This window comes from Choristoneura fumiferana, chromosome 9 (assembly GCF_025370935.1).
Source record: "Choristoneura fumiferana chromosome 9, NRCan_CFum_1, whole genome shotgun sequence".
NCBI classification, from domain to species: Eukaryota; Metazoa; Arthropoda; class Insecta; order Lepidoptera; family Tortricidae; genus Choristoneura; species Choristoneura fumiferana.
Window position 1 is genome coordinate 10082808 of NC_133480.1, and position 13498 is coordinate 10096305.

A 13498-nucleotide genomic window follows, 5' to 3' on the forward strand; every position below is an offset into this window, starting at 1 on the left:
TTTTCTATGGTTTGCAGGATGCCGGAGGCGATAGCGACGCGCGATGCGATGGCCAAATGCTTGTACGGCGCGCTCTTCGACTGGATCGTGATGCAAGTCAACCACGCGTTGCTCTCCAAAAAGACACCCTAAGGGAGCACCAGGGACACAGCATTGGTGACATATTTTTTTATTGATGTTCATAAACGGCTTGCATGCAATTTTCTCACTTGTTGCTTAGTACAGTGGGTTCCTAACTTAATATGTATCCAGTTTTTTTTCGTACTAGTTGTAGTTGTATGTTTGTGCACCGACTGTACTATCATCACCAATAAATTCGGATACGACACTTAAACATAAATTAAAAAAAAATAATGAATATTATTTTTATTATTGGTCGCAAACATAGTGTATGAGAGGAAACTTATGCCCAGCAGTGGGACGTATACAAGCCGAGTTGATGACGATTACAATTTAAATTCCAGGCGTCCTTGACATTTTCGGTTTCGAGGACTTCGGTCCCAGCAACAGTTTCGAGCAACTCTGCATCAATTACGCCAATGAGCACCTCCAGTATTACTTCAACCAGCACGTGTTCAAGTACGAACAGGAGGAGTACCGGAGGGAGGGCATCCGGTGGACGGATATAGGCTTCTCGGACAATACGGGGTGCTTGCAGCTGATAGAGGGGAAACCCGGGGGGCTGTTGTGCGTGTTGGATGATCAGTGCAAGTAAGTGAACTTCTTGTAAAATCAAGTTTTCCTTTATTTTGTTATTGAGATCATTGCTTGTAATTAAATCCTATATTATAAATATGAAAGTTTGTGAGTATGTGTGTTACACCTTCGCGCCAAAACAGCTGGACGGATTGGGATGAAATTTGGTATGTAGATTCAGGAGTTGCCAAGTACCGTATTGAAAATTTTCTTTGTTTTTTATTTACAAAATAATCTATTTGTTCCAGTTTCCCGTGGGCGACGAATGATACGTTGTTGCAAAAGTTCAACTCTGTACACGAAGAGAACCCGTTTTACGAGAAGCCACAGCGGCGAGAGCCGGCGTTTGTGGTGCGGCACTACGCCGGCAGAGTCAAATACCAGGTTACTCTCCGTTCAACTATTTAAAATAATCGTAAATATACATGATCTTCGGTAGGTCAATACGACCAAAAATTAGGATGGGTCACTTGCAACACATTTTTGCAAATTAACACTCACACAAGCCGCTATTGAGATCTTATTTTTCACTAGGTAATTGGTGTAATTGTCGTGATATTTATTTATTTATTTATTTATTATTATTCAGATAATATATGAAAATAATTTGAGCCAACGACGTGTTAAAGTCAGAAAATCATATTATTATATGTATGGAAACCTCCAACTCTGTGTGCGCCTGAGAATTTCTTCCCCAGTTGTTTGCATTGCGACCAAGTGGGGAATAAATCCCAGTCCGCAGTGAGCACATTGGGATTTTTTCTGCGAACTGGGAGCGTTCGGCTCTCGTTTGGTTCGGTGCTCTGTACTTCTAAACTACATTGATACAGTTGCTTCGAATGTCCACCTTTCGTGAAAACGTTTATACGTTTGGTAACAGGCAACGGCGATGCGCGAGAAGAATTTGGATCTGATGCGGCAGGACATAGTGAGCGTGCTGAAGAACTCGTCATTGGCGTTCGTGCGCGAGCTGGTCGGGGTCGACCCGGTCGCCGTCTTCCGCTGGGCCATCGTGAGAGCCTTCTTCAGGTAACTTCACATTGTTGGATATCTTGTTGAACAAATCAGGAAAAAACAAAATTGTCATCAGAGTAAAAGTCGACCTCATATGTCATATGTTAATGTTTCCAGCTCAGTCTGTAGCGAAGTTGCCTGCTCAAGAAATGGGTTATGAGTACCGTAATCAGTTTATCAATTCAAGCAAGCCGCGTTCCTGTATGATAAGCAACGTTATAATTCCGTAAAATCAAAATGTCATAATTTCGCTGACTACGTTATCGAATGCCGTTAGTTTTTATTTCGCCTGAAAGTAAAAAACGTTCCAATCTATGTAGGTGTAATAAGGGCTTGCAACGGAGATATTTTGTTGTAATTGTAATATAAGTAATATGTTTTTAACGATTTTTATCGAGTAAACAATTAAAGATTTAAATTAATATTTTACATACGTAATTGCTTACATGGTTTTTCCTGTACATAATTATTACCATGTTTTTTGTCCTCAGAGGATACTTCGCATTCCTAGAAGCGGGCAGAAAGCACCGCGTGTTACGAGTAGACGGCGCCTCGCGCGTCCCCGCGCCTCCATCCACGCGCCCAACGACAGCCTCCTCGTGTGAGTACCACCACCAACCACCAGTACCAGCCGCTACCTACCTGCATACAACCCCCATAACGACTAACTGCAACCTGTCCATGTTGATGGTAACATTCTAACTGAGGATAACGAACCGGATTTGTTTGACAACGCATTAGTTTCCGATCGAGGATTAGCATGTGTTATAGAAAAAGGTTCAGGGTTCAGTACCGCCTGTCCCATTTGACACCGTTGAAGTATATTAACTTTATGTATTTCTTTCAATATTACTGCATGCTTTAGATACCTATAATATATCGATATAACCGGGCCCTTTTATGGCTCGTAAGATCGGAAAGATTTGTTTGTACTAGCTCCATAAAATTCGAGCTTTTGTTAAATTTGTAATGTGCGGCGTTGTGATAGTTCAACGACCTTTTTTTTGTCAATGCCTGGGAAATTGATATTTTTATGGTTAATAAGGTTATATGACGTCCTGAGCCCTTACCGTCATAATGCAAAATATTAAATGTTACCGACGTAATTATCAATATTATCATTTATATGTACATGTAAAACTATGTATTTATGTAAGCTTAAGCGAGTAATGTTATGTGACGTAATGAAATGTGTCTTGTTGCTCAGCCAACTGGCGACAGTGTCGTCAATCAATCTAGCAATCAACCGCATTGCGTAAGTGACCGACTGTACGGCATGCTTATACTTGTTATATGTGCACTATAACGCATGACGTCAGTTTATATCTCCGGTATACTTAGTCACACCCCTTAATACTTTTATTCTATATCTAGAGGCTGTGTTTAGATAGTCCCTTTGTAGCGTGACACCAGTATTCTTTGGATTTTGAAGTTTAAAGCTTTGAAGCCGCTTAATAAACGCTTCAATGCATACCTATTTTATTGTTAATCCGCTTTAAACACAGCCTAATGCTCTTTTTATTATCTGTTGGTAACGATAGCTCCCTGACTATAACCTATACGCCACCGTAGATCCTCGTAAGCGATATTGCATCACCACATTTACCGGCACATAGAAATGCATGCGCCATGCAAACTACCCTACTTACACTTTAAATCGATTTGATTTTATTGAATTTAATTTCTTTTACATTAATTTTGTTATTATCATTTCCTTTCTCACCAAACTCACGAAACCAGAACGCCGCATAGAACGCCCGCTAAGAGTCGCGAGGCGCCGTGTCGAACCAACAACGATAGTAAGCGCGCCGACATGCCCGCCTCCGCGCGTCCCGGTGCGAAAGGGACAAAAAATTACAGAATCGCCGAGACTCGCACGCGAAGAGTCGAGCGGGAGCGAGACGAGAGAACGTTTGACGACACCGACGTTATGCAACGGGCCAGCCAGATTGTTATGTACGTGCGATGCTACGACCGATTTTGTATGACATGCTCTCTGTCTGCCTCGCACTTCAGCGATCATCAAACAATGCTCTGATGCGTAGTATCCGTCTTCCAGCTTACATTTCCTATATTTTGTTCAATATCGAGTTCAAATAGAACAATTTGTTTTTCATTCGTTTAATTTAAAATCTGCATGTAAAAGTATACATTTATTACATAAATTTATTGTTGCAGTTCAATAGGTTGGTTATTTGCAATCAATCTCAGTTCAAAGATTTTGTTTGATGAATTCGCAACTATTGGTTGGGGAATCTAGACTTGTTCTGTTTTCCGGTGTTGGCTATGGGTTTTAATTTTCCATGCATTTTGTGTTTCCATGTAATAACTCGTTTTGTATCCAGGGTAACTGTTGGTCATTGATAAATCCTTGTATAAATTGGGAGTCATGAGTAGAATACGTGCGTTTCCAAAGCGTATTACAATCACAATTAAGGTTCTTCAAAAAAACGCCAGAAAGCTGTTCTTCATGCTAATGCTTACCTGTCAGTAAAGTCCGTTTCCCTGCATAGCAGTTAACGGATTGCAGTACGGGAATCAACATATTTTACTTTTAGCTTTACCAGTTGAAACGCTTTCGAAACGCGTCGTATCCTCATGAAAATAAATGTGCAAAAGCTTGTTCGGGGCACAAGTAACTCACCAAGCATGCACGACTCCTCTTCACTAGTTCAATAGTGTGGTTGCGCGCAGGAAGTACAAGTCGTTTAGGCCGCGGGAGCGTGCGAAGAAAGGCCTGAAGAATTTGCAGAGTGTGAAGACGCTGGCGGGGCGGACTGCCGCGCCCGCTGGCAAGAGGAAGCAGCCGCTTACCGTGGCGGCGCAGTTCCAGCACTCCCTCGCTGCGCTTATGGAGACTCTCAACCAAGCTAACCCGTTCTTTATAAGGTAAGCCTGCTCGCGAGAAACGTATAGTAACAAAAAAAATAACAGTGCCGTTTTTATTTCGTAAATATGATATTATAGGATACCACTTGTCGACTAACTTTAAGTGACGGATATCAGTGCTGCCGTCTCTGTTTGTTTTGTCCGAATAAACGAAGACGGCATTACTTTTATCTGACACTTAAAGTAAGCCGACAAGTGGTGAAACAGGGTCTTAGTCTACATCTGTCCGGTACTTTTGAATTAAAATAACTTGATCAATGAATTTGAAAATATCAGCCTTCATCAGTTATAAATGGATAACATCCTGGGTAAAAAAATTTTTTTTTGTTGTCCCCAATATTTGAATCTCACAACAGCCATGTTTATTTTTTTTAACGTCACCTATCTAAGGACACTTGGGTTATCGGGACAATTCTAATGATACCTTAATTGTCTAAATCCGTCCAGCGGTTTGAGAGATATGCGGTAATAAAGAATATTACTTACTTACATACAAGATACGCGCGAAAAACGATACCACTCCTTGCAGTCGGGTTAAAAATACTGTTCGTTTAGTCCGTCAGTTTGACTATCAAAAAATATTGGGCTCTTATTTTCTTTTGTCAATAAAAACTTCATCAATTAAATAAGAAAGAAAGAAAGAAGAAATATTTATTTGGTTTCATCAGTACCACCACCGTGCAGAAAATAAAAGTGATGAATGTATGTATAGCCAGTTCAAGTTCCGCGTGACGTCACGAACTTTGACGCGCTTCAGCTTTGTCATTTTTTAACTGACGGACTAACCCTCTAGTTTCACCATCCGTCGATTAAATTTATTTGACGAATAAATGTGATGCCCTCTCTGTTTGTTTTGTTGGAATAGGAGACGGCATCACATTTATCCGTAAAATAAAATTAATCAATGGGTGGTGAAACAGCCACTAAATAGAATAATAAAGAAAGAACGAAATACATTTATTCACAACACAGCAATAGACAACACTACACAAGACACAACAATATTATTAAGTGCGACAGCATAGATAGGTAGTAAGATCAATGTGTCATTGCTGATGTAAATCGGACACTGGCTCAGCATAATGCTGAGACGTTAAGAACGCCCCAGCGATGATTTTCAGCCAGCACAGCCGGTGAACCTCTGACCGCTATAAAAATATACTACACACTATTAACTATACGTATAAAACTACATCAATTCATAAACTACGAAACATATTTATATTGTGACTTTTTTATATTAAGTTAGTACGTAATACAGGGTACACACTTGCCAAGTATACATCCTTACGCGGCATTAAACGAAACAAATAATTTAAAAATAACCGAAAAAAAAATGCTTTGTGAAATAGTGCTGGAAAGGAGAGGAATTAGGACTTCTGAAATAATCACAAATAGCCTTTTCACTTCTCATGCTCGTAAAGTTCGTGTTTATGCTGTATCTAGGCGACATCAAATTATTTTTTATGCTCTAGTGCATAAAATAAAATCTTCGTCTAATACCAACTCAAGACCAAGTTTTAAATATTTTTTAATTTATATAAAACTAAAAATTAATCAAATCAATCATAATAAATCAGTAAAATTAAAATAATGGAATTATTATAATAATGCATAAAAAATAAAAGGTACATAGAAAGTGAATCATTGTTTCCACTGTTGCTACTTCATTTCCTCGCCATCGAAGTGAAAAGCAGAGTGTAAAACTCTAGCCGTACCGGCTCGGGTGGCTATATGAACGCCTCGGTAAAATAACTCTTTTATGCTCTTGTTGTACAATCTACTATTAAGAGTCCGCAGCAAGCTTGATTCTCCATACAAATCGTAGTTACGTCCTTATTTTAAAATAACAAGTAGCATCATCATGATTTTTTGTAAATACAATGAGATAAGGCATATCTAGGCTGAAATTAGTTTATGACTCTTGAAATGGTATTACAAAGAAAATAGAACGAGTACAAGTTTTGCATTTTAAGAGCCAAAAACCCTGTGCAGTTCGGTTAAATACTACGGCCAAAATATAGTTCAGATTGAAGTCAAAACCTATTTCCGGCATCGACTAAACTATGTAGTTTCATAAGAAAAAGCATTTTTCCGAAATGATTTTGTGGTTTTCAAATGAGAACGAAACTACGAAAATCAGTAAAAAAACTATACATTTTTTATGCGAATCTGCAGCGAATCACTCTAGCGCGGGGAACGGTACGGGGGAGGGCGGTACGCGCCGCCCTTTGTCCTTGGTTTACGCTGGCCCTGCGTGTGCGTGCGTCGCTCGTTAGTAGTGACTCGTCAGCTGTGCGCGAGAGTTACGTAATATTATTTTGGTGAATTCTCTTCGTATCATAAACGCGATCTAACTACTTACGACTTGGACTGATAACGGATTTGATATTTCTTGGTGATACTGGTGGTGTGTGTGCACATACTGTTCGACGACCTTGGCTTTCTTATATGGACTTTGCATTTTTATGTTACAAAAATGGATAAACAGGGTAAGTACCTACCTAGATGCATTTTAGTCAATATTACCAAGTACTTATAAAAAATGGGTCCATATATCGGCTCGCATACTGACAAACGATGATTTGGACAAAAATAATTATGGTTTTACTAGAAAAGAGAAAAGAGTACCTATGCGAACTATGGCGCTCCCATAAAAAATAATTATTAATGTTCTTGTTTCCAGAAGTGAAAAGATCATCGAAGACAAGATTATGGTTATCGGCTCGTAGGAAAAAAAAAGGACCGGCTCGTCATAAAAAAGAAAACATTAATCCTAATAGGTAAGTTATAACTAGGACAGTAGCGTAAGATTTTTCTTCCTTGTCCTCTATTACAAGCTTTTATTTAGTTTCACCTGTCCCGATATTTGTCTGTAATCAAATCTTGCATTCGACCAACTTCTAGCAGTCGGATTGACTTGAAATTTTGCATAATTATGTAAATTGCGTGACAATACAATAATCTGGTAGCTGACATCCTGGTAGTCCGGCCAGAATCGTCTCCGAAGGACGGAACTCTTCAACTGTTACAATGTTATCGACTTGTTTTTGGTATAGGTACAAAATAAATGTAGTTTGGGTAACAATGCTAGTAAAGTCGACAAAAAGTACAGTCAGCAAAAAAGCTTGTATTAAAAATGAATTTTCGTACTCGTACCTTTATTTATTATTTTTGTACGACGTAGGTACACCACACAAACTTGTTATTTCACTTATACAGGTCATAGCACTGTAATAGCACATTGTGTATTAGGGCGGTAAGTAAGGTATTACGAACGAAGTATTACCTCTGGTAGTCTCTGTTATTACTTTGACTAATGGCGACTGACGTCATTTCACTATGTATGTATTTTTTACATGTGCAGTACGCTTGGCACCGGAGAGCATGCCAGTGAGCAGTCTGATAGTGATAACAATACCGATCCTCCGCCTCAATTTCAAAATTTTAGCAGGTTGGTGTTTTTATTATTATTTTTACAAGCTTTTACCTTGCAATAGTTGCAATGTATGTACCTATGAATGTATGTGCAGGTAAAATCTTGCGAGTTGAATTTGACCCACTTCTTCCACATTTGGTACGGAAAAGTAGTTTGGATGAAAATGCAAGTACAGTCAGCAAAAAGCTTGTATTAAAAATGTAGTCGCGCGCACAATATGGCACCGAAAATCGAAACGTATTTTTTGCATAGCGTCACCGGCGTTAGAAGTTTTCTGTAGTAGTGTACGCCTCATAATGCAGTATCAAATATTTTTATTTCACCGTATACTCTGATTTAACCTTGCATGGTAATAAAATAACGTAACTTTTTTTTTCCTTTCAGAAATTTGAGTCCGAGTACTCCGTCCTCGACACCATCATTACAAATTGAACTTGATCATGATAGCAATGAGGAAGTCGTACGTAAAATGACAGGTCGACGAATTTTCAATGTTCAATATTTATTTGAACAAATGAAGGCTGTGGATCATAGTCCATTTAATTGCAGCTTTAAAGATATGGATTTTGTGAAGGAGTCGAGAATCGGATTCCAGTCAACTTTTCTTTTCAAATGCAAAATGTGTGGCAAAAAAGAAGCATTTAATAATGAAAAACTAGAGTCTAAAATTAATAAAAATGTTGTTCAAGCAGTCGTATGTTCGGGTAGTGGCTTTTCCCAATTAGATGAGCTTTGCGCTCATTTAGATATGCCATGTATAGCGGAGAAAACATTTGGGAAAGAGAATTTGTTGCTTGGGGATGTTTTAAAAGATATCTCTTTGAAGAGCATGTTTGAGGCAGGACTCGAAGAAAAACAAATGGCAATTGAAAAAGGAAACGTAGACGCTGATGGCGTTCCCTACATCACAGTAGTAGCGGACGCATCGTGGGGAAAAAGATCATATCGTACCAGCAATTATAATTCATTATCCGGGTAGCGTGCATTATTGGGTATGAACTAAAAGGTTCTCTTTTTAGGAATACGGAATTCTTATTGCTCTGTATGCGCTGTTGCAAGTAATAAAAAATTGAGGTCAAGAAACATAAATGTTTTAAAAACTGGTCTGGTAGCTCCACAGCAATGGAAGCCGACGGTGTAGTAGAAGGTTTTAAATGCAGCATAAATATGCATGGCTTGAAATACACCAAACTTATTGGTGATGGCGATAGCAGTGTCATGAGTGCTTTAAACGAAGCATTGCCATATGGCCACTCCACTGCTATACACAAAATAGAATGCAGTAATCATTTATTACGAAATTATTGCACTAAATTGAGAAATTTGACAAAAAAACTGAAAATAAACAAGGACCTGTCCCTATTATCATGAGGAAATGCCTAAATGATAACATATTGCGACTACGAAAGGCAATTAAAGGAGCAATAGACTTTTCTTCGAAAATGGAAGGGAAAACTTTTACTGAGAAAGTAAATGAATTAAAAAAAAGACCTACGAAACGGGCCTTGCCACGTTTTTGGTGAGCATGCCAACTGCAAAACATATTTTTGTAATGGCCCGAAACCAGGCGAAGAAAACTTCATAGGCCAAATGAAAGATTGTGGCTTGTGGTATGACATATACACCGCTATAAGTCCTATTTTAAACAATGCCGAAAGTCTCCTTATGGGGCAAACAAACAATATTGTTGAGCAGTTTAATGCACTAATCGCAAAATTTATAGGAGGCAAACGAATAAATTACTCCCTTCGTGGATCTTATGAGTCCCGTTGCTACGCAGCTGCTACAAAAAGAAACACCGGGAGTCTTGTAGCAACCATGAGTAAAGTATTAACAAAAAATGAACTGGGGACTTACACGCAGAAGTATGAGAAGAGGCAGGCAGAAAAGGCGAAAAAGAAAATCAAGCCAAGACAAAAAATCAAAACGAAGAAACGTATCGCAGGACCCGATGAACATTACGGTGATATCGAAAAAGAACCAGATATGGAAGTTGAGCACTACGAAAAAAGAAAACAAGCACTCTTAGCAGACTTTTCAAAAAGTAAAATAGAACTTGAAAATATCCAAAAAGATACCGTTGGGCAGGCAACGAACCCTGAATGGATCAAACAACGAAAAATACGCCTTACTGCGTCAGTGTTTGGTCAAATATGTAAGAGAGAAGCTGCCACGTCGTGTAAAAATATTATAAAAACACTCTTATATAGCAATTTTAAAGGTAGCGATGCTACTAGATACGGCAATGAGAATGAGCCCATCGCTTTAAAAGAGACTGAAGCTGCACTAGGAGTGCAAGTATCACCTTGTGGTTATACATCCTCGAGGAACACCAGTATTTAGGCGCGAGTCCCGACGGAGTCATAGACGAAGAAACAATTGTGGAGATCAAATGCCCAGCTTCGGCGGCAAATATGACGCCAACAGAAGCTATTTTAAAGAAAAAAATTACTTTCTGTGTGTTGGACGAAAGTGATCCTCAGAAAATAAAACTGAAGCAAAATCACAACTACTTTTATCAAGTACAAGGTCAGTTAAATATTACAAAAAAAAGATACTGTATCTTCGTGGTGTGGACTCCAAAAGGCATATTATTCGAAAAAATCGAAAAGGATACAGGATTCTGGGAGAGCATATTAAATAAATTGAGAAAATTTTACATGGAATGCATACTACCTGAAATTATAGATCCGCGTCTACCTAGAAAGTTACCGATACGAGAGAGTTCTTAAAATTAAGCGAATTTTCATACTTGTATGTATTAAAAAATAAAACACAATATTGTATGACTTTTTTTATTTTATTCAATACACCCAATCTTCAATGTGTCCAATCAAGTTGATGTTGTAGTCTATAGATATTATACTTTTCACTTCTCATGCTCGTAAAGTTCGTTTTTATGCTGAGATTAAGCGACATAAAATGACTTTTTATGCTCTAGTGCATAAAATAAAATCTTTGTCTAAGACCAAGCTAATCAGGTGTCAACCAGCCACAAACAGAAAGTTTTTAACTTTTTTATTTATTTATATAAAACTAAAAATTAACCAAATCAATCAAAATAAATCAATAAAAAAAATAGAATTATGTATATAGTAATTCATGAAAAATAAAAGAAACATAGTAAGTGAACCATTGTTTCCACTGTTGCTATTTCCTCGAATTAATCGAAGTAAAAAGCAGTGTAAAACTCGAGCATTAAACCCATTTTTCCCTCGACGTGTCTATCCACCCTCGCCGTACCGGAACGAACGTCTTAAAATCGTAAACGTCGTAAAATGGCTCGTTTTATGCTCTTGTTGTACAATCGACTATTTCACTTCTCATGCTCGTAAAGTGCGTGTTCATGCTGCATCTAGGCAACATACAATAACTTTTTATGCTCTAGTGCATAAAGTAGAATCTTCGTCTAAGGTCAAGGCAATCAAGGTGTGAAACCACAAACAAAAGAGTTTCTACATATTTTTTATTTTTTTACACCTAAAAATCAATCAAATCGATGAAAATAAATCAATAAAACTAATATAGTAAAGCATGAAAAATAAAAGGTACAAAATAAGTGAACATTTATTTTTACTATTGCTATTTCATTTCTTCGCAAGCGAAGTGAAAAGCAGAGTGTAAAACTCTAGCATTGAGCCCATTTTCCCCTCGACGTTTCTATCCACCCTCGCCGTGGCTCGGGTGGCTATATGAACGTCTCGGGTAAAATTGCTCGTTTTATGCTTTTGTTGTACAATATACTATTTCATCACACTTGCTCGTAAACAGTGTCGTAAGCTGCAGGCTAACTTGGTTGCAGTCCTTAATAAAACCTAAGGGCCTTTTTTTGGCGTTATGAGTTGTTGCGCGTACTAATACTGCTGCGCGCGCAGGTTCTGCACGACTAGCAGGAGGACCTCGTGCACGCATGTCAGGCACATGCTGCGGGAGGCGGAGGGCGGCTGGTAGCTGGCGCTGCCAAGAACTGCACCAGCGGTATCGGCAATTTTTGTAACAATAATATTTTTCTTTTACACATATACAATTTTACTCGCAATGTGATGAAAACATTGTAAGTCGCACGGGCTACTATAATTATGAACATCGACCTAGTCCTCAGTCTTTGACTTTGAGCTTCTAATACTCTCGTTCGTAATTTCTTATTAACCGCCTTAAGACATAATGTACTATTACGCCACACCTGGCCATAATGTGAGTTTTACCGCCCGCTATGCGTATGGTAAAACCCACTTTCTGGCAAGGTGAAGACGTAAAATTGTGTACTCACCATGGGCAGTAAAAAAGTTTTACAGCGTAATGTGTAGTGTAATGTACATTTACGTTTTTGGAACGCCAAATAATATCCTAGCCGGTAGCTGCCCTCCCGCGCTGTATATATTATAATCTTGGTCTGGAGATGTTCTACTGTTATATTCTACTTAGATACTGCAATAATTTACCATTGTATGAAGATATTTTACTGCAATATGTTACTGTGACATGTCTCTAGCTCCGCCTTCCGCTAGCGCGCTCTCTTGCTTTCTTTCTAGCGCCCTGTCTTACTCTAGGTGAAACAACAACATTTAAAGCGTTAGCGCGTGATCTCAACGCGGAGTTGAGCGCTACTTGCCGGACTCTTAAGCTTTCGCCCAAAGCGTACCTGCTAGTCACTCCTAGGATGGCAGGGGGATATCATTCCAGCACTTAGATGCAAACCTGAAAACTGCCTCGAAACCACCCGCCGTCCTGTGTGGCGGCACAATAGCCTTAAATCTGCGCACAACCTTTTGACCACGTTATTTTTTTCAAAATATATATTTTTGTTTTCAAATCTTTTTTTTTACTCAGGAAAAGTACCAAACTATTGTTATGTGTTTTTTAAAAATTTGGCTCTATCATTAACAAATACAAACATTTCTATTTCTTACCCTCACAGATTGCATAAAATCTAACAGCGACAAAGTACCAAAACGTCTCGATGAGGAAACCGTGCGCGCCAGTCGGTACACGGGCATGCTCGAAACGGTCCGGACCTGCAGGCCGGCTAACAACGTGCGGCCAGTACGAGGAGTTTCATAAGCTCTACCGGATACTGCTTCCCAAGGGCTTGCTGAGCTCGCAGAATGACGTCCGCCATTTTGGCAACGCTGAAACTTGGAGGTAATTACAATAGGTAAAGATTGTACTGGAACAATCAAATCAATCCGTAACAATCTTAAGAAAATTGATATATCCAGATTCGGCCGTACTTGTTTAACGTGCTGACGTTTCGCGATCCCTTCACCATCTCTGTCTACCATAGTCTATATACCGTTTGATAGAACGTTTGTATTCCACAGCGGTTAGACAATAAGGCTTCGATCTCTACTTTGTTGATCATTGCCAATCCGCAATTATGGGTAAAGTTTTTTTGTCTTGTCTTATAAACTGTTATATCCCCGAGTCCACCGCGCCAGCCGTTTTAGCGTGAAGGAGTAA

The 13498-nt window shown here is 38.9% G+C and overlaps 2 protein-coding genes across 2 annotated transcripts in view; one reads left to right on the plus strand and one right to left on the minus strand.

The window, feature by feature from the left end:
• The window catches only part of LOC141431211 (uncharacterized), a 141809-nt gene that overhangs the window by 59402 nt on the left and 68909 nt on the right, over window positions 1–13498 (minus strand).
• LOC141431393 (uncharacterized) lies at window positions 6800–9017 on the plus strand. Its single transcript, XM_074092561.1, has 4 exons — window positions 6800–7091; window positions 7286–7382; window positions 7967–8053; window positions 8423–9017. Exons 1-4 carry the CDS (start codon window positions 7079–7081, stop codon window positions 9015–9017), a joined length of 792 nt encoding a protein of 263 aa, XP_073948662.1. The 5' UTR covers window positions 6800–7078.